The sequence below is a fragment of the Oncorhynchus clarkii genome, chromosome 10, assembly GCF_045791955.1.
Source record: "Oncorhynchus clarkii lewisi isolate Uvic-CL-2024 chromosome 10, UVic_Ocla_1.0, whole genome shotgun sequence".
In the NCBI taxonomy this organism is placed as follows: Eukaryota; Metazoa; Chordata; class Actinopteri; order Salmoniformes; family Salmonidae; genus Oncorhynchus; species Oncorhynchus clarkii.
In genome coordinates this window covers 65,697,067-65,722,522 of record NC_092156.1, presented here as the reverse complement: position 1 = coordinate 65,722,522, position 25,456 = coordinate 65,697,067, and the positions used below count along the sequence as shown (strand labels likewise).

General features: G+C 44.6%; 1 protein-coding gene across 6 annotated transcripts in view; it reads right to left on the bottom strand.

Annotated features, from left to right (window-relative positions):
* The window catches only part of LOC139419013 (lipopolysaccharide-responsive and beige-like anchor protein), a 313,075-nt gene that overhangs the window by 211,491 nt on the left and 76,128 nt on the right, over nt 1-25,456 (bottom strand). For 4 of the 6 annotated variants that reach the window (XM_071168828.1, XM_071168831.1, XM_071168830.1 and 1 more), the window contains exons 17-29: nt 24,967-25,064; nt 24,069-24,161; nt 22,267-22,375; nt 21,211-21,292; nt 18,587-18,710; nt 17,737-17,929; nt 9,159-10,733; nt 8,595-8,773; nt 7,676-7,829; nt 6,237-6,417; nt 1,686-1,816; nt 653-760; nt 80-221 (exon numbers count right to left, since the gene is read on the bottom strand). In XM_071168828.1, the coding sequence (XP_071024929.1) occupies nt 80-221; nt 653-760; nt 1,686-1,816; nt 6,237-6,417; nt 7,676-7,829; nt 8,595-8,773; nt 9,159-10,733; nt 17,737-17,929; nt 18,587-18,710; nt 21,211-21,292; nt 22,267-22,375; nt 24,069-24,161; nt 24,967-25,064 (3,169 nt within the window). The remainder of the gene's footprint in view (nt 1-79; nt 222-652; nt 761-1,685; nt 1,817-6,236; nt 6,418-7,675; nt 7,830-8,594; nt 8,774-9,158; nt 10,734-17,736; nt 17,930-18,586; nt 18,711-21,210; nt 21,293-22,266; nt 22,376-24,068; nt 24,162-24,966; nt 25,065-25,456) is intronic. The other 2 variants (XM_071168829.1, XM_071168832.1) reach the window with 1 other exon arrangement.

Sequence of the window (25,456 nt, the reverse complement as noted above, 5' to 3'; positions counted from 1 at the left end):
GAGAGAGATTGACATGTTGAGGGATGGACACTTGGCTAGATGGAGCTCCTCTGCGTAGCCATATGGGTGAGGTGTGTACCTGCGCTCCTGGCAGACTGGCTGCGCTGGGGGAGTTTCTTGTCGTTTTGGGGCTCCAGGATGTCTCGGTACTTGGACACCATGAGAACAGAGATGAAGTAAACCACGGCCAGGGCCAAGAACTGAGCCTGCTTACTGTCCTCCTTTACCCAAACACACACAACATGCAACACAGCTATAATACAGCACACCGCCAGTCTGTAATATGTTTGAGTATGTACAGATGTAGGATCTTAATTTGACCACCCTGTTGCAGAACAACTTTCCTGCAATGCAGGATTTGTTTTACTTGTAGTGTATTTAAGGTTTTAATAAGGCTCCTGAAATGTGTAATTTCCACTTTGAAATTTCAGACTTGATTTTCAACATTTCCTGTTGCTGCAGGAACAGTTTCCTGCTGTAGCAAACTGGCTCAAATTATGATCCTACATCTACACAGTATTTAAAAAAAGAAAATCATGGGGTCTTCCAAAAAGACAGCAATAACAAGTTTTTACAATACATAGGTACTGTTATTTATTTGAAAAGTTGACTCGTTTAAACCTCAATCTTTATCAAAGCTTTATAAACTCACGATATCTCTGAAGACCACGGCTCTGAGGCGGTTGATGTCTATTTCCTGTAGCAGACGGTCCATGTCTCTGATGGGAGACATCCCTCCTGTCACAACATCAACAGGGCTCTGCAGGTGTAGAACACACGCACACACAGACACGCAGGCAAGCACACATACAGAGACCGACACGCACAGACACACATATAATAATGTAAGCAACTATTGCTGGTTAATGCTGAAAATACCATTATCAGTTTATATACTAGACTTCTCTGTAAGTTTAAGACCTCACAAGTGATAACAGATTGTCATGGAATGTGTATGTGTTAGCAGAGGTCAACCACAACAGCCCATTCCACCATCAGTAGTATTGAAAATCAACCCATGGGAAGTGTATAGTTGGCCAGTCCACATACAGTACAGTATCTGCCCCATTCAGTGGGATGTTGTGTTTCCCCTTGAGACTCAGACCCTTAACATAATGGGTTTACCATAGAGCCACTCACTGCATTATGAATGAGACTTTACACACTGGTTTCAGGAAGAAAAACAGGGATTTAAAAAAAACTGTTTTACTGGAAGTCACCATATCAAATGAAAAGGCCAACAATGACAAAGGGCCTTGTCTAGTGTAACAGAACAGAGGGCGAAGTAATGCAATAACATATCAGCTAATGCAATAATAACTCTCTGCTATTACATAGGGAGGACCACAAAGGGATGGGTTCCTGCAGGGGAAGTATTGGGATGCAACACAAGACAAAGGACGACTTAGAGGGATGCTTACAATTCACTAAGTGCAGCGATCCTATTCAACCAATATACAGGAGGAGAAATATCATCAATTATGGTGTTTCTCCATGTCTGCTAGGGAGATTGGGAAATGTAAAAAAAAATGTATAAACTGTTGGTTTTTTTTGGGGGGGGGGGGGGGGGGGGTATTGCTAGGAAGTCAGGATTCCCGAAATGACAGAAAGAGGAGAGGAGGGGGAGAAGTGTGTGTGGGGGGGGGTGAGTCTGTGACTCAGTGAGGAGGGATGATACTACTTGCCTGCGCGGGCATGGACTTGGCAGCTCCCATGAGGCTGTGCACGGCTTGCTGGCCGCGGGCGCTGTCCTGGCTGGGCTTGAAGTGAGACTGCTGCTGACATTCCAGACAGTTCCTCACAGCCATGGCACACACTGCAGAGAGAGAGATATTGGAGAGAGAGAAAGAGAGAATGAAAATAGGCTGCGTACACATATTTTGAAGATGTTATCACAGGTGCAGCAAAATGCTTATGTTTCTAGCTCCAACAGTGCAGTAATACCTAACAATACAAAACAATACACACAAATCCAAAAGGAAAGAAATGAAGGAATCTCAGAATGAGCCATGTCTGAGTCCGGAATATAAATCTATATGTATATGATGGTGTGTATAGACATTATGAATAGAAAAGGTGTGTACAGCAGTAATTGTATAGGATGAGCCTCGACTAGAATACAGTATATACTGTACATATGAAATGGGTAAAACAGTATGTAAACATTATTAAAGTGACCAGTGTTCAATGACTATGTACATAGGGCAGCAGTCTCTAAGGGCAGGGCAGGGTACTGGGCGGTGGTCAGCTAGTAACAGTGTCTAAGGGCAGGGTACTGGGCGGTGGTCAGCTAGTAACAGTGTCTAAGTTCAGGGCAGGGTACTGGACGGTGGTCAGCTAGCCGTCTGATGGCCTGGAGATAGAAGCTGTTTTTCAGTCTCTTGGTCCCAGCTTTGATGAAGCTGTACTGTAACTGCCTTCTAGATGGTAGCGGGGTGAACAGACTGTGGCTGAGGTGCTTGATAATCTTCTTGTCCTTGCTTTCACACTGGGTGCTGAAGATGTCCAGGAGGAAGACACACAACCCCTGGTGAAGAATTGGGCTGGAGAGCACTGTGACTGTGGACAATGCAGTTGCCGTACCAGGCGGTGATAAAGCCTGACAGGATGCTCTCAATGGTGCATCTATACAAATTTGTGAGGGTCTTAGGGGCCAAGCGGAATTTCTTCAGCCTCCTGAGGTTGAAGAGGTGCTGTTGCACCTTCTTCACCACACTGTCTGTGTGGATGGACCATTTCATATTGTCAGTGATGTGTACGCTGAGGAACTTTCACCCTCTCTACTGTCCCGTCAATGTGGATGGGGGCGTGCGCTCTCTGCTGTCTCCAGAAGTCCACAATCAGCTCCTTCATATTGTTGACGTTGAGCGAGAGGTTATTTTCCTGGCACAACTCTGCCAGGGCCCTCACCTCCTCCCTATAGGTTGACTCGTCGTTGTTGGTAATCAGGCATACCACTGTTGTGTCTCCTGCAAACTTGATGACCAAGTTAGAGACGTGTGTAGCCACACAGTACTGTGAACGGGGAGTACAGGAAGGGTCTGAGCACGCACCCTTGTGGGGCCCCTGTGTTGAGGATCAGCGTAGTGGAGGTGTTGTTGCCTACCTTCACCACCTGGGGGCGGCCCTTCAGGAAGTCTAGGGGTGAAGTAGTGAGAGAACGAGCAACCAAAAAAGCAGAGAGAAGCCGAGAGAAGAGAAAATTGGGGAGAGACAAAGTGAGAAGTGAGGAGCAGTTGAGAAAGAGAAATAATTGAACTCTCCAGGAACAAGGTCCAGTCCACCTGGACAACAGCGTTCACCTCTTCCCTCTCTGCTCCCCTAGCCCCAACACTAGTTCACACTGTATCCAAGGTCACACTAGTTCTCCCTGTATCCAAGGTCACACTAGTTCTCCCTGTATCCAAGGTCACACTAGTTCTCCCTGTATCCAAGGTCACACTAGTTCTTCCTGTATCCAAGGTCACACTAGTTCTCCCTGTATCCAAGGTCACACTAGTTCTCCCTGTATCCAAGGTCACACTAGTTCTCCCTGTATCCACGGTCAGACTCGTTCTCACTGTATCCACGGTCACACTAGTTCTCCCTGTATCCAAGGTCACACTCGTTCCAACTGTATCCAAGGTCAGACTTGTTCTCACTGTATCCACGGTCACACTAGTTCCCACTGTATCCAAGGTCACACTAGTTCTAACTGTATCCAAGGTCACACTAGTTCTCACTGTATCCAATGGCACACTAGTTCTCACTGTATCCAAGGTCACACTAGTTCTCATTGTATCCAAGGTCACACTAGTTCTCCCTGTATCCAAGGTCACACTAGTTCTCCCTGTATTCAAGGTCACACTAGTTCTAACTGTATCCAAGGTCACACTAGTTCTAACTGTATCCAAGGTCACACTAGTTCTCCCTGTATCCAAGGTCACACTAGTTCTCCCTGTATCCAAGGTCACACTAGTTCTAACTGTATCCAAGGTCACACTAGATCTCACTGTATCCAAGGTCACACTAGTTCTAACTGTATCCACGGTCACACTAGTTCTCCCTGTATCCAAGGTCACACTCGTTCCAACTGTATCCACGGTCAGACTCGTTCTCACTGTATCCACGGTCACACTAGTTCTCCCTGTATCCAAGGTCACACTCGTTCCAACTGTATCCAAGGTCAGACTCGTTCTCACTGTATCCACGGTCACACTAGTTCCCACTGTATTCAAGGTCACACTAGTTCTAACTGTATCCAAGGTCACACTAGTTCTCACTGTATCCAAGGTCACACTAGTTCTCCCTGTATCCAAGGTCACACTAGTTCTCCCTGTATCCAAGGTCACACTAGTTCTCCCTGTATCCAAGGTCACACTAGTTCTCCCTGTATCCAAGGTCACACTAGTTCTAACTGTATCCAAGGTCACACTAGTTCTAACTGTATCCAAGGTCACACTAGTTCTCCCTGTATCCAAGGTCACACTAGTTCTAACTGTATCCAAGGTCACACTAGATCTCACTGTATCCAAGGTCACACTAGTTCTAACTGTATCCAAGGTCACACTAGTTCTAACTGTATCCAAGGTCACACTAGTTCTAACTGTATCCAAGGTCACACTAGTTCTAACTGTATCCAAGGTCACACTAGTTCTCACTGTATCCAAACCCTGCATGAGGTTCATTCAATATTGGATGACAATGGTGCCTCACTACATGTGGGTCTTGCCTGGGAAACAAACTACATCACAGAACATGAGGTCAAATATCCACTGTTTGATAACTTCAGGTAGGTTTCTGGCTCCTACCAAGGGGGCATTTTTTTTATATATGATATATTGCGGTGCTATATTGCCGCTTTCGATTTTGCTTTCTATCCTTCTTTTAGCCCCTCCCTCATTTCTGTATTTGACAACTGACAAATGTCATTTCTGAACCGTCTAAATTAGAGGTGGAAGTATTTCATCTGGAATGGTCTGGAGTTTTACATTAAGGCCTTCAGGAGAGGCAGTGTGTTTGTTTGTGTGCCTGTGTGTGCCTGTGTGTGTGTGTGTGTGTGTGTGTGTGTGTGTGTGTGTGTGTGTGTGTGTGTGTGTGTGTGTGTGTGTGCCTGTGTGTGTGTGTGCCTGTGTGTGTGTGTGCCTGTGTGTGCCTGTGTGTGCCTGTGTGTGTGTGTGTGTGTGTGTGTGTGTGTCTGTGTGCCTGTGTGTGCGTGTGTGTGTGTGTGTGCGTGTGTGTGTGTCTGTGTGCCTGTGTGTGCGTGTGTGTGTGTGTGTAAGTTCCCCCTTGAAACCTTGTTACAGTCTACCCAAATCAGATTACTGCACCAGCAACAGGGAAAGAATACCTCATCAAAAATTCATCTCATAACGGCAGCTCTCTAAAAGCAGGCATTTGCTACGACAGCATCACTCTCTCCACCGAGCTCCCCACCAATGAGAATGGCCGTTGGGATAAACCCAGAAAAAAATAATGCGACTGGATAATCAGCTGAACAAGGTGGCGTACAGGGCCACCATTTTGTTTACGAGCTAGTTTGTAAGGAGTATTTAAAAGCAAAAATGGATACCGGAGCACGGCCCATTACCCAAATGGAGCAGATGGTTTAAATCCCCATGCATAGTCTTACTGTACTAGGGAGCTGAGGGGTGGGTTGGAGGTTGGATAAGGTGGTTGGTGTAATGTAGTGCCTGAATAAAATGAATAATGTAAAGCATTTGAAGTATATTTTATTCAGCTAGCAGAGCAGGGGTCTAGCCGTGTCTCGGAGCTGTCACTGGGTTACTTTAATAGACTGGAACATGAGGCAGAGAAAGAGAAAGAGAGAGAGGCAGGCCTAGGGCTACAGCCAGGGCCATTACGGGGGAATCGACTAATCATAGGCGGCCATTTTAGAGTGTTACAGCACAGAGGGGTTATAATAACAAGATAAGAGAGGGCTGCTACGAGCCAAGAGAGAGAGAGCGAGAAAGAGAGAGGATACGCTATGGAGAGCTTTGGCAGCTCAGGCTGCTATTAGAGTCTACTGCAGTCTGATATAGAGGGGGATTGATAAAAAGAGTTGAATGAGGAGGAAAAGGGTGAGAAAAGGAGGAAGTGAAGAGACGAGGAAAAGAGGGAAACAAGAAGGGAGGACATGTAAAGAACAGAACAGGAAGAGAAGATGGGAACTGGGGAGAGGAGATGTGAGGAGATGGAAAATACCAGAAGGGATGGAGGAGGAGAGAGAGGCAGAGAGGTTCTTCCATACGTACCCAGACGGAGGCTTTGTCTGAGGATACCGCCAGAGGACATGTTCTTCTCAGCCTCGATCTCAGTGAAGTTGAGGGAGGAGGCGAAGATCAGAACATCCACCAGGTTGATGAGGCGCTGCAGGAAGGTGACCGACGCCTCCACCGACAGACCCTGGGACGGCTCAATGTTCTCCAGATCATGCTGAGGAGAAGAAGAGGGACAAACACCACCATCACTAGCATCATTACTGTCAAATCCAAACTAAATTATGACATGTAGCTATTAGTCAACTTAGGGACCATGTTTGGTAAGAAAGGAAAATGGTTCAACGTCTGCTGAGCAACATTCATTTCAGATTTCAATCAGATTAAATCCTCATTGAATTCAAACCGGTCTTTGAATCTAATTATGATGGAATTGACCCCTGCTGTAGCAACAGCCACCAGTCCACACTGGACATCGTTTCCAGTGTAAATGGTAAAGGGAGAGGTATGGAGGGGAGACAGAGGACCACAGGTCCATCAGGGTTTATGTTATACTGGAGTGCTTCTGTCACTGGGGTCAGACAGTACAAAAACACACTAACCATGTTAGCACTGGCCAACTGTAGTCTAATGTGATTGGAGAAAGGTCAACGGAGATGGATGGACAGGGATAACCTCCTGTGGGTGGCCATACACATACCAGACACAGACAGACAGAGACACACACACACACACACACAGACAGAGACACACAGACAGACACAGAGACACACAGACAGACACAGAGACACACAGACAGAGACACACAGACACACACAGACAGACAGAGACAGACACAGAGACAGACAGACACAGACACACACAGACACAGAGACAGACACACACAGACACAGAGACAGACACACACAGACACACACAGAGACAGACACACACAGAGACAGACACACACAGAGACAGACACACACAGAGACAGACACACACAGAGACAGACACACACAGAGACAGACACACACAGAGACAGACACACACAGAGACAGACACACACAGAGACAGACACACACAGAGACAGACACACACAGAGACAGACAGACACACACACAGAGACAGACAGACACACACACACACACACACAGACACACAGACACACACAGACACACACAGAGACACACACAGACACAACAGCCAGACAGACAGACCGACACAACAGCCAGACAGACAGACCGACACAACAGCCAGACAGACAGACCGACACAACAGCCAGCCAGACAGACCGACACAACAGCCAGCCAGACAGACCGACACAACAGCCAGCCAGACAGACCGACACAACAGCCAGACAGACAGACCGACACAACAGCCAGCCAGACAGACCGACACAACAGCCAGACAGACAGACCGACACAACAGCCAGACAGACCGACACAACAGCCAGACAGACAGACCGACACAACAGCCAGACAGACAGAGTCTCTCACTGAGGAGGATGTGGCAGCAGAAAGCAGGGGCAGGATGCCTCCACAGGCCATGATGAGGTTGTCCACCACCTGAGAGATGAGGTGTACTGTGTTGTGGACAAACACCACATTCTCACTGCTGTTCACAAAGTCCATCACCGTCTTAGTGGAGTGACTGGGAGAGAGGAGACGGGCACAAATTACACAGAGGTACATAGAAGCTAAACATTATAACCATTGAATCAATGTACAACACAATCAATGCCTTCAGCACCTTCAGAATGTATTCATACCCCTTGAAATATTCCACATTTTGTTGTGTTACAGCCTGAATTCAAAATTGATTAAATATATTTTTTCCCATCACCCATCTAGACACAATATCCTATATAGACAAACGGAAACATTTTTTTTATTTTTATGTTTCCTAATTTATTGAAAATGAAATACAGAAATATCTAATTGACATAAGTATTCACGCTCCCTTTTCAACACTTTGAAGAAGCACCTTTGGCAGCGATTACACTCGTGAGTCTTTCTGGGTAAGTCTCTAAGAGCTTTACACACCTGAATTGTACAACAATTGCCCATTATTCTTTTCAAAATTCTTCAAGCTCTGTCAAGTTGGTTGTTGATCATCGCTAGACAACCATTTTCAGGTCTTACCATAGATTACCATAGATCTATTCTGTTTAAACTTCTCAGAGTTTTTTTTCAACCTTAATTTTACAAGGTAAGTTGACTGAGAGCACATTCTCATTTACAGCAACGACCCGGAGATCAGAATGTTTGCAGGATAGACAATTTTTTGTTGTAAGTTAGTTGTGAGTTGGAAGTAGTGAGTTGGAAAGTCGCCTGTCCGGCAACCATTCTAGTGTTAGAAATCAGATCAAAATGCTACGCAATTCTCCATGTATTTCAACCAATTCCCCTCCTTTACCTCCTCCACATCTGCACGTCAGTCTCGATGGAGAAGAGCAGGTCTGTGAGCAGGCGCTGGTGCATGTGAGACCAACGGAACTCTGGAATACGGAACATGGTGGAGCGAGCGGAGGAGCTGCTCTCTCTGGCCTGGCCTCCTGAGGCACCAGCTGCAGCCGCGTCGCCCTGAGGAACTTCCTGTGGTACAGCACTCAAGACGGTTAGCAGCAGCATTAGCCATATATATAAACAGGATTGGCTTAAGCTAAGGAGTATCTTTGTCTTCAGCATTAGCCATATAAATATAAACAGGATTAGCTTTGGCTTTAGCATTAGCCATATAAATATAAACAGGATTAGCTTTGTCTTCAGCATTAGCCATATAAATATAAACAGGATTAGCTTTGGCTTTAGCATTACCCATATAAATATAAACAGGATTAGCTTTGGCTTCAGCATTAGCCATATAAATATAAACAGGATTAGCTGAAGCCATATAGCCATACGTACATACTGTATATTATAAAGCACTTTTCGTGAAAGACACAAGACCAGTAAATAGATGAAAGCAGTGATGACATACAGGTGTGGAGGTCTCCTTTAGAGCCAGTCTCTCTGTGTCTGAGGCCACACTGGACACATCCAGCCTGGCAATGTGGATCTCTTTGGTCTTGGTGGCAGAGCCAGGGCCCTCTGCTGCACTGTCTTTCCCTGCCTCCACAGCAGTAGCAGTGGCTACCTTTGGAGAGGTTTCAGTCCTGCTGCTGGGGGCCTCTGTGGCCCCTGAGGCCTGTGGGGCTTCTGGCTGGACCGCCTTGGTGCTGGGGGCCTCTGCTGGTGCTACAGCCTGTGAAGTTTCAGATTTAGAGACAGTGGCCCCGACTGCTGCTGGTTGTAGTATGGCCTCCAGGGCTGTAGGGGGCGATGTTGTGGACTCTAAAGGCTGCCGTGCTGGCTCTGTGCTGGTGGGGTCGGTGCCTGGTGCAGACGGGTCAAGGTCAATCTCCTCCATTTTAGGGGGTTGTGTCGGACTCTCCTCAGGTACAGAAGCAGGTGGTGTGGCTTGACTTTCCACTGCTGACTTTGTGACCTCGGCAACACTCTTCTCTTCCTTCTCCTTTCCAGTTTTAACCTCTGTCTTGATCTCCTCTGCTTTAACCTCTTCCATCTTCTCCTCCTCAACTACAACCTCCTCTGTCTTCACCTCCTCTTCCTCCTTTTCTTCCTCCTCTCCACCAGCGGCGGAGACAAAAGAGGATTCCTCCATGCTGTCGTCGGTGGAGCTGGGTCGGACCTGGTCACTGACTGACTGGACAGATGCCCCGACCGCTGACCCCTCCTGGCAGGCCGAGATGGCAGCAGAGACCTGTTCCTCAGGTTGCTTTGCCAGTTCCAGTTCCTTGGGTTCGTTCAGGGAATCTTCAGACATAAGAACGTTGGAGGCTTTGGAGCTGTGCGTTTCTGACCCCTTCTCTCCATCCGTTTGAGGCCTAACTACTTTGTCGGTATCAGACGTTTTAGCATCGTCGCATGTTTCTGATTTAGCCACCTTCGCGTCATCAGTTTCTGGCCTGGTCGCTTCGTCTGTTTCAGCTGTGCTAGCTGCTGCAGCTTCATCAGTCTTGTCTGTGGCTGTCTCAGTCACAGCCATGGCCTCAACAGTCTTACTGCTGACTTTATCCCCAGTAAGTTTAGCTTCAGTCTCCTGTGGAGTAGCTTCAGCTCTGTCACCAGCACCTCCTCTCTGATCCTCAGAGATCTGATTCTGGACCTGCTGTAGTTCCTCCTCCTCCTCTTCTTCTTCAGCTCTGGCCAGCATGTTGGACACAGTTATGGGTGCTTGACCCCTCTGACTTCTATCTCCTTCTCTCTCTGGAGGGCTGGGGGTAGAAGTAGATGCTGAGGTTGCTGAGGGAGGGGTAGTGTTGGGGGACTCCTGGTTCTGGGGGACCCCCTCTGGGTCAATGGTGAGCTCGATCATGGTGGAGGGGGCAGTCTCCTCCCCCTGATCCCTGTTGGTCCGGAGCTGGCCCAGAATCTCAGAGTCTCGGCTGGCCCCGGAAATGGTCCGGATACCATCTGCATCGCCCTCGGAGCCCAGTCTCTGGTACTGACGGAACATACGGGCCAGGTTCTCCTTGTGCTGCTCAAAGGTCACCTGCAAACATAAACAACAAACAAAGCAAAGCATTAGCTTCATTTGACAGGCACCATGTGGGGCCTTACAACAAACTTTAGACCAGATTTTAGCTACATAGATATATGTTTTACATTGTAGTCTTTCAGCAGAACTTTAGACCAGATTTTAGCTACGTAGATAATATATTTTTTACATTTTAGTCATTTATCCAGAGCGACTTACATGAGCAATTTGGGTTAAGTGCCTTGCTCAAGGGCACATTGCTAGATTTTTCACTTAGTCGGCGAGTCAAACCAGTGACCTTTCGGGTTACTGGCCCAATGCTCTTAACCACTAGGCTACCTGCCACCCCCATTGCCTGAGGGTCAGTGACAGAGTATCATCTCGTCACCATCTGGGAGTCAATAGAGGACAATTATCTGCTGTGGCATTTGAGGAAGAGACCATCACCCATCCATGTTAGCAGTCATAGATGAGTTAGTAGATACTGTAAAGTGTGTCTGCCAGTTGAACAGCGTCTGTGTGTCATCGGCAAATCATCACTCTCCTAATTTAAGGCTCTGCATTAATCACTGTGGCTCTGAGGACAGAAAGTCAAAGGGGAGTAAAGAGGGAGAAAATATATCCAAACTAGATCAACTACGCTGCTTTTAACTAAGAACATTTAGAGACCTAGAGAGAGAGAGAGACACAGAGAGAGAGAGAGAGAGACACAGAGAGAGAGAGAGAGAGATAGAGAGAGAGAGAGAGACCGAGAGAGAGACCGAGAGAGAGAGAGACAGAGAGAGAGACCGAGAGACAGAGAGAGAGACCGAGAGACCGAGAGAGACAGACCGAGAGAGAGAGAGAGAGAGAGAGAGACCGAGAGAGAGAGAGAGACCGAGAGAGACACCGAGAGAGAGAGACCGAGAGAGAGACCGAGAGAGACCGAGAGAGAGAGACACTGAGAGAGATAGAGAGACACCGAGAGAGAGATAGAGAGACACCGAGAGAGAGATAGAGAGACACCGAGAGAGAGATAGAGAGACACCGAGAGAGAGAGAGAGAGACACCGAGAGAGAGAGAGAGAGACACCGAGAGAGAGAGAGAGACACCGAGAGAGAGAGACCGAGAGAGAGAGAGAGACACCGAGAGAGAGAGAGACACCGAGAGAGAGAGAGAGAGACACCGAGAGAGAGAGAGAGAGACACCGAGAGAGAGAGAGAGAGACCGAGAGAGAGAGAGAGAGACCGAGAGAGAGCGAGAGAGAGAGAGAATTTGTAATTAATTAGGCGTTAGTCATTAATGTTCTAAATTAGATGGCTACAAGGCTGGTCATTAATCTTCTGGTACTGGGTTGGCTGTGATTGTTAATCCATATCTGTTTTCTCAGAGTAGAAAAGTAAAGAGGCCTTTCTAAACGCACCGATAGTAACGTCCTCTCTCCGGTTTAACGATCACAGTCTAGTGACTTAGCCTTCTCCTCTCTCCTCACCGATAGTAACGGCCTTCTCTCTCTGGTTTAACAATCACAGTCTAGTGACTTAGCCTTCTCTCTCCGGTTTAACGATCACAGTCTAGTGACTTAGCCTTCTCTCTCCGGTTTAACAATCACAGTCTAGTAACTTAGCCTTCTCTCTCCGGTTTAACAATCACAGTCTAGTGACTTAGCCTTCTCTCTCCGGTTTAACAATCACAGTCTAGTGACTTAGCCTTCTCTCTCCGGTTTAACAATCACAGTCTAGTAACTTAGCCTTCTCTCTCTGGTTTAACAATCACAGTCTAGTGACTTAGCCTTCTCTCTCCGGTTTAACAATCACAGTCTAGTGACTTAGCCTCCCCCCCCCTCCCCATTAGTTTCTGCTTCATTTGACATTTAGCATTTTTTACCAATTAAAAACATGCTGCATTGCATTCAAAGTAGAGCAGTATGACCATATGGAAACTACACTGGAGTGGTTAGTCAGTGGAATAACGTCACAATGCGATGCAGTACATTAAAATGATGCATGTTGGCCTTAAATGGGTTTCTATAAAGATTGAATTACCATTAGAATGGGAGTACTGTACTGTATTCAAAACAGTGGTTAGCATAGAGCTACGATAAGAGACCAGCAGCACTGGGTGGCCAAGGCATCAGTTTAGCCAATCTGGTCTAATTTAATTCTAGTCCACGTCTTGGTTAAGGGTATGGAACATTTTTATGGTAGTGTAGGAAAACAGTGTAGGCTATTCTAACCTGACAGCTATTATCTGGACGCGCTGTCTATAGACAAATCATAAAGCGCTGCAAATTGACCTTACAAATAGCATTATAAACAACAACAGAAATGACAAACTGAAAAAAAACATAGGTTATCAAATTTCAATATCCCTCTAAACACCCCACCTGTAAACAAACTGTATTCCAATCCATTTCAACTCAACATAATACAAACTGACATCCCAACGCAGACCAATCTGGAACCTGAATACAATGCAGGGTTTGGCTGCAGTCCTCCATCCTTCTCTTAGTCCATTTAACAACTGTTCAGAGATCAGTCTGGGCCCCAGACCGCAGGCTCTGTGGTGTGAGGCTGGGTGGCTCACCACTGGTCCAGGGAGACCCCCTATAGCAGGTTAGGACCTGGGAGTCCCATTGAGATCAATAGATAGGCGGCGACCACAAAACAAAGGGGAAATGGGGAAAGCCAGCGCGGCTCTAATCCAATTAGCTAAATGCAATTCCTCCCTCCTCCCAAATCAATGTCGTCTGTCTCTGCCTGCCGCAGTCCTGCCTGGACGGAACCCTGGACAGAACTCTTCCTTTCACTGTTTCGCTCTCTCTTTTTCCTCCCTCTCCCCCTTTCTTTTTCTTGTTCTCTCTCTCTCCCTCCTTTCCTAGATCATTTTCCCCTGATCATGTGAAGCAGGAATCCGAGCAGAGCACTGACTGGTGATGTCTTTGGGAACCAGAAGGGCGTCCATTAAGACCACATGGTTAAGGACAGCCAGACAGTTACATTGTCCTCCTATAGCTCACACAGTTGTGTTCCCAAGCTATGGGACAGTCCACAGGTGGGCCACCAGACAATTCTAAGTAGGACCAGATACAGTCTCATTTGTTTAGGGAAACTAAGGTAATACGTAGATATCCCAATAACTCCCACTGCTCAGCCTCAGCACTGTGGAACTTCTATACAACACACACTAGGCCTACAGTTTACCCTATGAGAAGTCCTGTAGACCGTATTGTGTGTGTGTGTGTGTGTGTGTGTGTGTGTGTGTGTGTGTATCCGTGCATGTGCGCAGCCCTGGTCAATGTTCTCCATGTCCTGCACTTCCCTCTCCTTTGTGGAGTTGTCGATGTGTCCATCTCTGCATTAAGGCTGAACAATAGAGAGAGTCTAGAAGCTACATCAACATGTTGAGTCTCAATACTGGGAGGCTTTGTACTGTGGATCCATACTCCCTTGTGTCTTGTGAACTGCTGCTAGTAGAGAACTAGCGTCCACATTAGAGTAAACACACAGTTTGTAATGTGTACAAGCGGCTATTGATCTAATAAAAGGGTACAAATAGACATGATTCAAACAGGACGAGATATCTGAAAGCCTCATCTGGCTTCTTCTGCTTCACAAGCACTCCTGCACTAATGTCTCTTCATCTGTTAATGTCTGATGTCATCATTTCCACAAGGTGGATGCTACAGAGAAGCTGACTGTTGACGCTAAAAGGATACGGAGTCCTTCACACACTGATGACTGATTTAGAAATCTTCCTCAAATCCAACTCATTTGTGTGCAGAGCTGGGAGAAAGGCATTGTGTGTGTGTGGTGTCAGCAGGCCCACCTGCAGAAACATCTGCCTGGTCTGCTCACACTTCAGCACAAAGCCTGCTGCTGCTCTGGCTCAGATAAAGGACACACACATTTGTGTACACACACGCTAACATGTTGGTTCATTCATACAGAAAGGTGTGCATTCATCATACTTTATATACACATGTGCACCCACCCCACACAACCAACAGTTACACACAGGCGTGACCTTTGACTGCACACACACACAGGATCTGCCAGACAGTCATACATGTCCAGTTGCATCTAAAGTCACCCAGCAGGTCCAAGTGGTCCAATCACATCATTTCATATTATCCCAGGTGACCATTCAGGAGTCTACAGCAGACTACAGGGACATCTGGAAGTCACCTGAACTGGTGTCATCTAGACTAGTGCTGCTTTAGCTCAGTCTGGGCAGGCAAGGAAAGATGGAAGCAATTTCTGAAAATCTCCCTCTATCGCCCTCTGGCCATGTTAAATATACTGTAGTACAGTTCATGTACCCCACTACTAACCCGGTCTTCTCCACCACTGACGTGTACAGGTTTGGTCATTATGATTCAAAAGAGGCTAGAAGTGAAATGTCTAGTATCACCTTATTAGCAGAATTATTGATTTTAAAAGAGCATTACATTAGGCAGAGGTGATTTCACTGTAATAATGTAAGTAATACATCAGTGATACGGGATTCAGTGTTCATGTAATAAGAAATCATATGACTTAAAAAAACAGCGTTATTTTTGTGGGAAATGTATAAATTAATTTATTCCATTTTCATAAAAATTCACATAAGAAACAGAGGCACTTCTTTTCAATTGCGTAATATACACAATGTGTTCCAAACTGCAAATAAAACATGAAATGGATAGAGGCTTAGATGCATAGCAGAAGGTATGTGTATACAGTATGTAGATACTTCTGAATGCGTGTCTGTATTTATCAGGATGCTCCCGGTGGGCTGGTTAAATTGATGAGGCCTTGTTTCTCTGATTGTTGAGGTGCAGCTCAGGATGAATATTCAATGTGTTCAGAATAGGCTTTCTAGAAACCTCAGAGCGAAGGAGGAGACAATGTGTGTGGGTAGAGGGAGAGAGTGGTAGACACACACACACACACACACACCAGCCGTGGGAGGAGAGATCAACAGTGACAAACAGCTCTGGTGCTACAGAGGTGGCAGGAAATCTATCAAACCGGACAATAAAATTGCAATTGAGTTTCTACAGGATTTTTTTATATAGCAAATGCATGTATCTGGATGGCTAGTGCCCGCCGCCCCTACCCAATTCAAAGACTGCATGGGACCCTCTGTGTGTGTGTGTGTGTGTGTGTGTGTGTGTGTGTGTGTGTGGGGGGGGGGGGTGCTGTTTTTAGATTAGTGCTTGGGCACTGTAAACAGAGCTAAGCAGCAAGAGCATTAATCTTGTGCAATTATGGGAAAGGGCAATTACCATCTGTCCAGTACTGAAGAGAATGATCAACTCCTCTACTCAGTCGCACACTTTTCTGCACAGCGGCTGGTATGGCAGTGTCGTAAAGTGAAACTACAGAGCAGCGTGTGATTGTGGCCATGTGCAACGTGCTACAGCAATAAGCTCGGGGCGACACACAACCCTAAACACACAAGGTGTTATTTACAAATAAACAGTCACTTTGGGTTTATTTTGTACTGCACAGGACTGATGTCAATTGGACAAGCCTATGACTTTTAACATGTGTCTTCGCATCCGCTCCCAGCTCATTTAAAAGGGTAATGTTTCTGCAAAACTATTCTTTAATATACAATATATCAATAAATATGTGAAGAATCATTCATGGTGTGCTTTCATGGAAAAAATAACATGTTTTAAAGGTCTCGTGAATAAATGCTGTGTATTTACTGTTAGTCTACAGTGTAGAAAGCAATCATCGTGATTTGATGTTTAAGCTTGTGTAAAACTCTGAAGTGAAATAGTCCTTATCATTTGTCTATGAACAGCTTTAGTACAAAATGACATCACAAAAAGGAAATTACTGAAAAATGCCTGTCACGATAAGACACTTAAAGTCCCAAGGCAAAAATGCAGAAACGGCAGCAGAACCATTTGGAACAGTCTAGCCAGAATTGGAAAATGTCATTTTGTAGCTTTCTTTGTTTGTTTTTTTCCACGTCTCCACAACTACATATTAACTCAGCACTGTCCTTAATTATATGAGAAATCCTTCAGTCAGATATGATACTAGAGACACAGTTATTTTTTCGCATTACAACCTTTAGGTTGGATACACACGGACAGGCTTAAGGTTTTGGTCTCGCAAATACTGTGCAACCAAGCCAACCAACTTCAGTCCTAAGGAGAGAGAAAGAGCCAAATGGTGTAACTGTGACCCCTAGTGGCCTTTATCCATCACTACATCCTCAGAACTCCATAGACATCCACCTCAACACAAAAAAAGCCTCGTTTCCCTCAACCAACCTCCAATATGCCAAGCTTAATAAGCCACCCACACCACAATCCGACACCGACCAAATTACTTCACTGCCTTGGAACCTGGCTCCGTAATCCAATATCAACAATTCATTTTTAAACAGCCTTTTTTTAAATTGAGTTTCTGAAATAAGAAGAGCCGGTAGTTTATGTTTAACTAGAGTGGGAAACTCAATACATAAATAAATGACTAGAAGGGATGGAAGAGAAAAAAGAACGGATTCCATTAAGCCAGCACACTGCCGTTTTCACATCATAATCAGCACAAGATATCCACCAGGCTGGATCTGACGGGCACAGAGAGAGAGGCACTTCTCTGTTAGTCAGTCACTATTAATCTATGAGTGGGTCATTGAGGCTAGGAGGGATCTTTGGACATTTCCTCTGAGACTGTTATTATGTCAGGATCAAACTTAAAAAAGGAAGCCCCTGACTGGTTGGATAGAGAGTTGAGATAGATCTTGACGGCTGAGCGCCCTGGAGAAGCTGAGGTAGGAGAAAGGGCAGCGAGGTGAGTGGAGTCTAATTTCAGCGTGCTAAAGAAAGAGAGAGAAAGTAAGAGGAGAGCGAATGAGAGCTGTGATGAAAAAGAGAAAATGACGTAGTTAAAAAGAGAGAGAACAAATAGATTGGAAGAGCAAGAGAAAGAGTCGACAATCCACAGAGACGTATAGAAACCTATCCAGAAGCCCTGGTGCTCTCCGTGAGACAGAGTTTGGTTGACCGTCTGACGGGGTTAATGAGCTCTCTGACCTTGGAGTGGGTGATGGACAGGGTGTCCACCCACACGCGCCAGCCGCCCCACTCGTACTTGATGGCGTGGTAGAGCAGGATGCGGAAGATGGCGTACACCATCTCAGTGACCTTCTGCTCCTCGCTGCTCTTGGGGTTGATGAAGCACAGAGAGAGCATCCAATCCTGCCACACCGAGCACTGCAGCAGGCTCCTGATAGACACACACAAACACACACAGATATGAGCGCTCCGAAGAAACTGTATTGCATGTGCGTGCATACACACAAACATAACACAAACATTTGAAAACATCCTGTACTCTGAGCATATGAAGGACAAAGCTTGTTGGCCTCACTGCAGTAAAGCCCCAGCATGGCGCCAGCATGAGGAACTGGGAGATGTAATTGGACAGGGGATGTATGCCAGAAAAACATGTACTGAACTCAACCAGAGGGCTGTATTGAAGTGCTATTGGTGCAGACCTGGGTTCAAATAGTATTGGTTTCCTTTCAAATACTCCCTATAGTGGATTGATTGTGCTTGACTGAGGTTGCCTGGCGCAACTGAACCAATGGAATAGTCGCAAAACTGCAAAGCTCCGCCCACCTGGCACTCCAGGCGGGCTCAAGCAAACCCTCAAAGTATTTAAATGATTTCAAATTCTATTTGAACCCAGTTCTTGTTTAGTGGTAATCTATTGCAGAGTAGTCCAATCCAGGGCTGAGTTGTTCCTTACCTCCTGTTATATATGCTGTTATTGAACAGATCATGATCATGTCTGACAGGAAGACCCTGTCGTAGTGTGCTATGTAGTGTACTAGAATGTGGTGTACTTGGTAGTACACTTCAGGGCTGAGACGTTCCTTACCTCCGGTTATCTTTGCTGTTATTGAACAGTTTGATCATGTCTGACAGGAAGACCCTGCGCACCTCCATGCTCTCTGGGGAGAGGGGAGAGTTCTTCAGCAAGGCAGCGATCACCTTCAGGACCTCTGTCAAAACACAGGAAAACACGTTCTGTTAATGCCCCGTTACGGTGTCTGACACGGTTTAGTACACACAGACCCACTACTTTGCCTGCAGGGTTACTGACTCGGGTCGTACAGAACAGACGGTCAGCAGAGGAATGCAGAGAACAGACTGTTGTCTGTCATAGTATCATATCTTCATTAAAATAAGGAGTTGTTAATACTGATTCACCAAATAAGACGTGATAAAGCAAGAGACAATCTGAGAATTCATTTAAATAAATTAATCAATTTAAATAAATTCTGATTGTTTTGAAAGTAGTATGAAAATTGTGACATGCTACAATACTGATTTTAAAAAATTAAAAATATCTTAATATTGATACTGAATAATACTATTATACTCCCTATGAGTGATTCAAATTGTGTATCCTAAATAGCAAAAAAATAAGGGATTTTTGAAATGAAAAATCAATTGCAGAGGGAATAAGAGTCAGACCACAATTCAACAACACAATCAGACAATTCATCTCAACATCTCATTGTGTCACAAGCCATCTTGATTTCACTGTCAGCAGACACCTCAACATCTATGTGGTGGAAACGATCAAACAAAATTTGCTATTGTTTCAACTCAGAGATGTGTGTGTGTGTGTGTGTGTGTGTGTGTGTGTGTGTGTGTTTGTTTGTTTGTGTACCACGCCTGCCAGAGTCCTATGCAGGCTTCCTGGAACCCTTTCTTTAGTTAACCTAAAGAGACTGGCTGTTTAGATGAATTATATAGACTATGTCAGTGTCCATTTAGCTTGAGTCAGGAAGGGGGGGTTTATGATTTCACTTTGTCGTCTTGGACCTTGGTGGTAACCGATGGTAACCAACAAGGACCCCTCGCAGCCCAGACGTTTGTTGTTTCTATACGACTTAGTCAATCAAATTATGAATCACTGAACTCTCACTGCCAGAAAATGACCTCTGCATGTTACTGGGGGATGGAGAGATGTGAGTATGGGGTCTTTTTCCCCCCCATTTGGTCTTGGGTTCTTTCCATGAAGTTAATTTAAGGGAAACGGTACTTCCTTAGTTTGTTTGATTCGCTCTGACGTTACTAAAGACTGCAATCAGGCCCATTTTGAGGCTTCAGAGCAGATAACATCAAGAAGAGAGCGCAGGCAGCTACAGTAAAGGAGAAACAGACTCCATGGTGCTCCCATGGCTCAGAACTCCCATAAAGTGTGTTCAGTTCACATGCAAAAAGCACATAGTCTCTATTTTACACTGCACACGACTGGATGCCTTTACCACAATAAAGGGCCTATGCTAATCAATGTGTGACTATGAGATATGTAACACACACACACACACACACACGAGGCTAAATTGTACGATTAGAGCAGGGTTAAAGTAAACGTCGGTTGTGATTTCAGCCTGACTCAGTTCTTTCCCCCCTCTCCGCCACAGCTGGGGAAGTTGATTCTCCCACATATGAAAAGGTTTTGAGAGCTGGCATGTGAAATTAGAGGTAAGTAATGGTCTGAAAATACTAGACGAGGACAGGATGAGACAAGTACATTGATCAAAGCAATGAGGTTGCTATGAGCTTGTTACGTTGCATCAAACAGAAACTAAGCATGAACGTAGTCCCTCTTAATGAGGCATGTATATGAAAATATGCCACTGGTAGTAACCTGGAAACAGCTACATCTCTGGGAGTATTACTTTAAATGACTGTATGTGTACATTATCAGAATATTAAAAAGATAAACATCAAATGAGAACCCCTTTGCATAATTCAAACATAATTTTTTAAATGTTTCTAATTGCCAAGAAAAACTGTAAAATGGTCTGTGAGATACATTTTGAACTATAAATTCCTGTTCCTCTAAACTCTTATTAAAAATACCACATAATGCAATAGTGTATCAACTTATTGAAATATTAAGTTGCCATGTAAGCTTGTTGCGTCATTTCCCGGATGGATCAAATACCTACTTTTGAAAAATGACAGTTGAGTTTCTAAAGTAGGAAAAGGCTTCTTACTAACATTATATAATGCCGCAGGGCCTGGTGTTGATTTCATGAGGTCTTTAACGATGCACTCATTTTATTCAGTTCCACTTCAGCTCTTGTGGGAACATCAACTGAATAAAACTGATATTTCACAACTTTAATTTGCTGTGAAACATTTTTTTTTTTAAATATGTCACAATATCATTTCATTAAGTAGGTTTTTTTTCTCTCAATAGCTACTCTTTTTTATTATATATAAAAAATAAATACAAAATGTACTTAAAATGTACCAGCTGAATCTTATAGCCCAACACGACCACTATTAGCCTAATCGTATATGATCACATACCGTTTGAGTAGTATAGTTCTGTAGCCTCAATTTATGCTCCACATTTGTTGGCCAGTATATAACACTGGCAGCGGCCGTAAGGGAGAGGAGGCTCTCTAGGTCTGGTCAAGCATGCAGCGGTAGGTAAAGGTGATTTATTTAGTGGTGGGGTGCCGAGGGGTGACTCACGCGGGTTGACAATCTTCACATTGGAGTCTGGGTCCGGATGCTGTTTATGGATCACTTGAGTGCAGATCTGCTCGGTCAGGATCTACGGAGAAGGAGAGAGAGAAAGAAGAGACGAGGGGAGAAAAGGGAGAAATAGAGGAGAGCCATAAATACTTTTATGTGAATCTATAGCTCATAGTAACAGCACCAAGAAGTACATGAGTTCCACATTGCAATTCCACAGTATTCAGTTCAACCAGGATCTGCACAGAAAAGGGAGAAATGAGATTTACATAAATACTTTCTGCATCTATAGCTCATACTAACAGCACCAGGGAAGAGGTACGTTGGGCCATATAGAAATCCACATATGTTCGTATGTGTTCACCAAGTCTTTACAGAAGAAATAGGTAACAAGAATCAGTGCCGAATCGAATAGAAGGCAATATCTCACAGTAACAGCAGAGGAGGAATACATGAAATTCCCCCAGTGTCTCCTGACAATCCCATATATTTACAAGGTCAGATACAACCGGTCCATGATTCCTGTGGAGTTTAATATAGTGTGCATTAATGTCCATCAAAAGTCTTGGTATGCCATTATAACATAGATACATTAACACAAATTACCATCATTTGAGTTAAGTTATTACCTATAGGTAATAATAGAACATCATGATTCAAAACGGACTGAAATGTTTTCAGAAGGGATATGCTATTCAGGTCCAGACAGAAGGAGAATAGCTAGAGCTGACGCAGGCAACAGGAAAACTAGAGTTTAACTACACGTTCTATACAACTTAATCAAACTATAAAAGTGTTAAATAACTCAGAAAACACTTCTAATCTAAATAATGTGTTTTCAGAATTAATTCATGTGTAATCAGTGCATGTATAATTGAACTAATACAGTGATGGAAATCATCAGCCAATGCAAATACAAAATGGAGGGCAGTTAGTATTAGGATTTATGGGGGAGGCGAAGAGAAAATAGCTTTGTATGTCAACTACTACATTTTCTTATAGACTCTCCTACACATACACGGCAAGGAAGAGACGAGGGAGGGACTAACTGACCTCGAAGAGCACGTTGTAGGTTGTCATGCTGAACTGGTTGGAGTGGAGCATCAGTCGCTCGTTGAGCAGGGAGAAGAGCCCGTGACCCAGCATGACCTCTGACTTCCTCCTGGAACAAAGGTCAAGGGTCAAACGGTCAGTGAGTATCCATTGACATTTGGTACCAGCACATTGATCCCTGTAACCACACAGTATATTAGTGTATCGTGTTGCACTTAATTACATGCAAAAAATTTTACTTGACAGTTAACTATAAATTCACAAAAAATTGGCACCATTGTATGGTATAGCAAGCAATGTTTCCAAAATGTTGGGCAGTACATATTCCATTTTGGGTTGTCGGTCAAGGACTGGTTGAGGACAGACAAGGAAAATTCCCGAAGCCATAGGGTGAGTCACGGACTATGAATGTTTGTGAACCGCCGCTTGTGTAAGTTTACCAGTGCATCAGAACACATTTGAACACAGTTGAAAGACATGAAAAAAAGCAACCCTGCAGAGGCCTGTCAGGACCCTTCAAAGACAAGTATCCCTCAGAGCTTTCATCTCTGAGTATCACTCATCTGTACATATTCTGGGATGATAAAGCTAGTATTAGTCAGACAGCAAAGAGTCTGTCTAAGACTTTTTCTCTCACATGCACGCATGCCCACGTCGATTTCTAAGGGCAAAAGTACTGTTTATGACAAACTGTTTGGTCACCTCTTGTCGGCGGAGAGAAAATTTTGCAAATTTAAAGAATATTTCCTGCAATTTTACTTCTTTTTTTTTTCATGGGGTGCAGAGCAAATGTTGCAGGTTTAAAGCATGTCCAATGTGTATTCATGTGATATTTCTGTGACTCAGACATTACAACAACATCTATGGGCTAAAACACCTAGCTAAAAAATGGTAGCTGACATGGGCTAGTTGATCTGGACATTTCTGCCAAGTTATAAATAGCTCTCTAAGGTATGCCAGGGAACGACATGACAAGGAAAACTGATGATGCACTACCCAACTTAGAAATTGCACCTTGTGAAATTCTACTATTCCAACTTTCAAGAGAAAGTTGAAAGCTGGACTGTGTTCCCGTAACAACAAAAATAGTATTTTTTTTTGGGGGGGGGGGCACTGGGGCTGAGGATGAGGCTAGGGTTGAGGAAGGGGATGAGGATGACGCTGGGGATGAGGCTAGGGATGAGGCTGGGGAATATGTACTACCACTGATCAAAAGTTTAGAAGATCAAAAAGGAATCAGTAGAATTGGAAATAGAGCCTCAATGAGACCTGCACTGTATTTCATCCTGGGTTGTTGTCTTTCGACTCTGACATCTTAATTGGTCACTGAACCAAAGGAGGCTTACGAGTGGCTAATTTGTTATCTTAAACACTTCTACACAACTAGAGGCAATTTACTCTCCAAAGAGAGAGAAATAGAAGGGGCTTTAATACCAGCTATTAATTTTACTATAGTACACAGGCTGAACGAGGATTAGATATCGACCTCCACCTGAATGAGACCCTTTTCTCTGTAGATACTCATCTCCATGATGGGATTTGGCTCTTAGAAATATATAACTGAGGAGAGGCCATTTTGAATTGAAAACCCTTTTGGCTGCCTGAAGGTAAATGACTATAGAATAGGAATAATTACATCAATGACTGAGTCTAACTGAGTCCTTTAATCTGGAAGAAATATACTTTTAATGTCCACGGCAGAATTAAGTGCTTTTATGCGACCAAACGTGCGGACAATTCTTAATAATATCCTACAGACAAGAGTACAAGGTAAGTGACAGCAACATATTAGTTGTTCTTACTTAGCGGGCAAGTGTTTGAGGAAGTAGCCCAAGACTTTGAGTGCCTGAACTCTGATTCCTTCACTGTTGGAAGCCAGCAGCTTGTAAATGGCCCTGTACAGAAACAAAGACAAACACACCAATAACAAACGTAACATATTTAAGCACATTTAACAGTTTCTCAAATGATAAAACCTAAAAGAGTGTATCAGAACCAAACATTTACAGAATCACTTCATGACAGATTATATCTGCTTTGTGAACCTACTATACAGTTGTATAGGACATCTACTTCGGTCGTAAAATAGAGGTGGTTGGGAGCCTTTATGAGTGGCGTCAGGCAAAGATTTCCAGAAGCCTTTAAAGTGGGCCTATATCAGACACCAGCCCAGACATGCATGGTTGACACACTACATTTAACCCCCTGTGACAGAGAATGCCAACAGGGTGACTAAATTAGCCAGAGAAATCTTGTGCGCTGTCGTCGCCGAATGTCAATAGTCCTGCAGATAAAGGATCAAATGAAGCCAGTAAACCATCTGTATTGGCCTTGGTGTCATCTGGCTTCATTTTGGCTTCATGAAACACAAACAGAACCACAAGGGCACATCTGAAATGGCACCCTAGTCCCTTTATAGCCTCTGGTTAAAAGTAATGCACTATTATATAGGAAATAGGGTACCGTCTCCGGCACTACAAATGTAACACGGTACCATTTCGACGGCACACACAAAGTAGGCTAACATCACAGCGATCTTGTTCTCTGAGGCCGCAGGGCCTGTGGTGGAGTGTGCGCCACCCGTTGCCACGGGAGATGACGTTATAGTTACAGTACCGTCATAGAAGTCAAACGACTGGAACGGGCACTCCCATTGGAGTTCTATGATGGGCGGCGAGTCATTCTATTCCTGAAGCTCACCGTACTCCGTTGCGCTGATCAAAGGCCTGCACCATGGAGCCGTGATGCTCCGACATCAGAGCCACCAGCAGCTGAAGCACATCCATTAGATTGTCGTCCTGGGAAAATAAATACAGTTGTACTGAATTGAATGAATCAGATCAGGGAGGAGGCCCTGTTGTTAGCATTATTAGCAATATGATAAATAGTGTGTGTGTGTGCGCGCGCTAATGGGCTCGCAATTAGCATCGCCTTTCACTGTGGAGTCATGCAACCCAACGAGAGATGAATAGTGGGGCTAGTGGGTGTGCTGTTACGCCATGTATCATCATGAAGCAGACACCAAAACACACCCTACTGTACAGACACCCACATGGATGCAGAGTACCCACAAACACAGGCATTGACCATGCAAGTGCAATAATTAATACTGTTTATTTTCGCACTAATTACTGATTAATTGGTGACACACAACATCAAAGATCAAACCAGTGCACCGTTTCCATCTTGA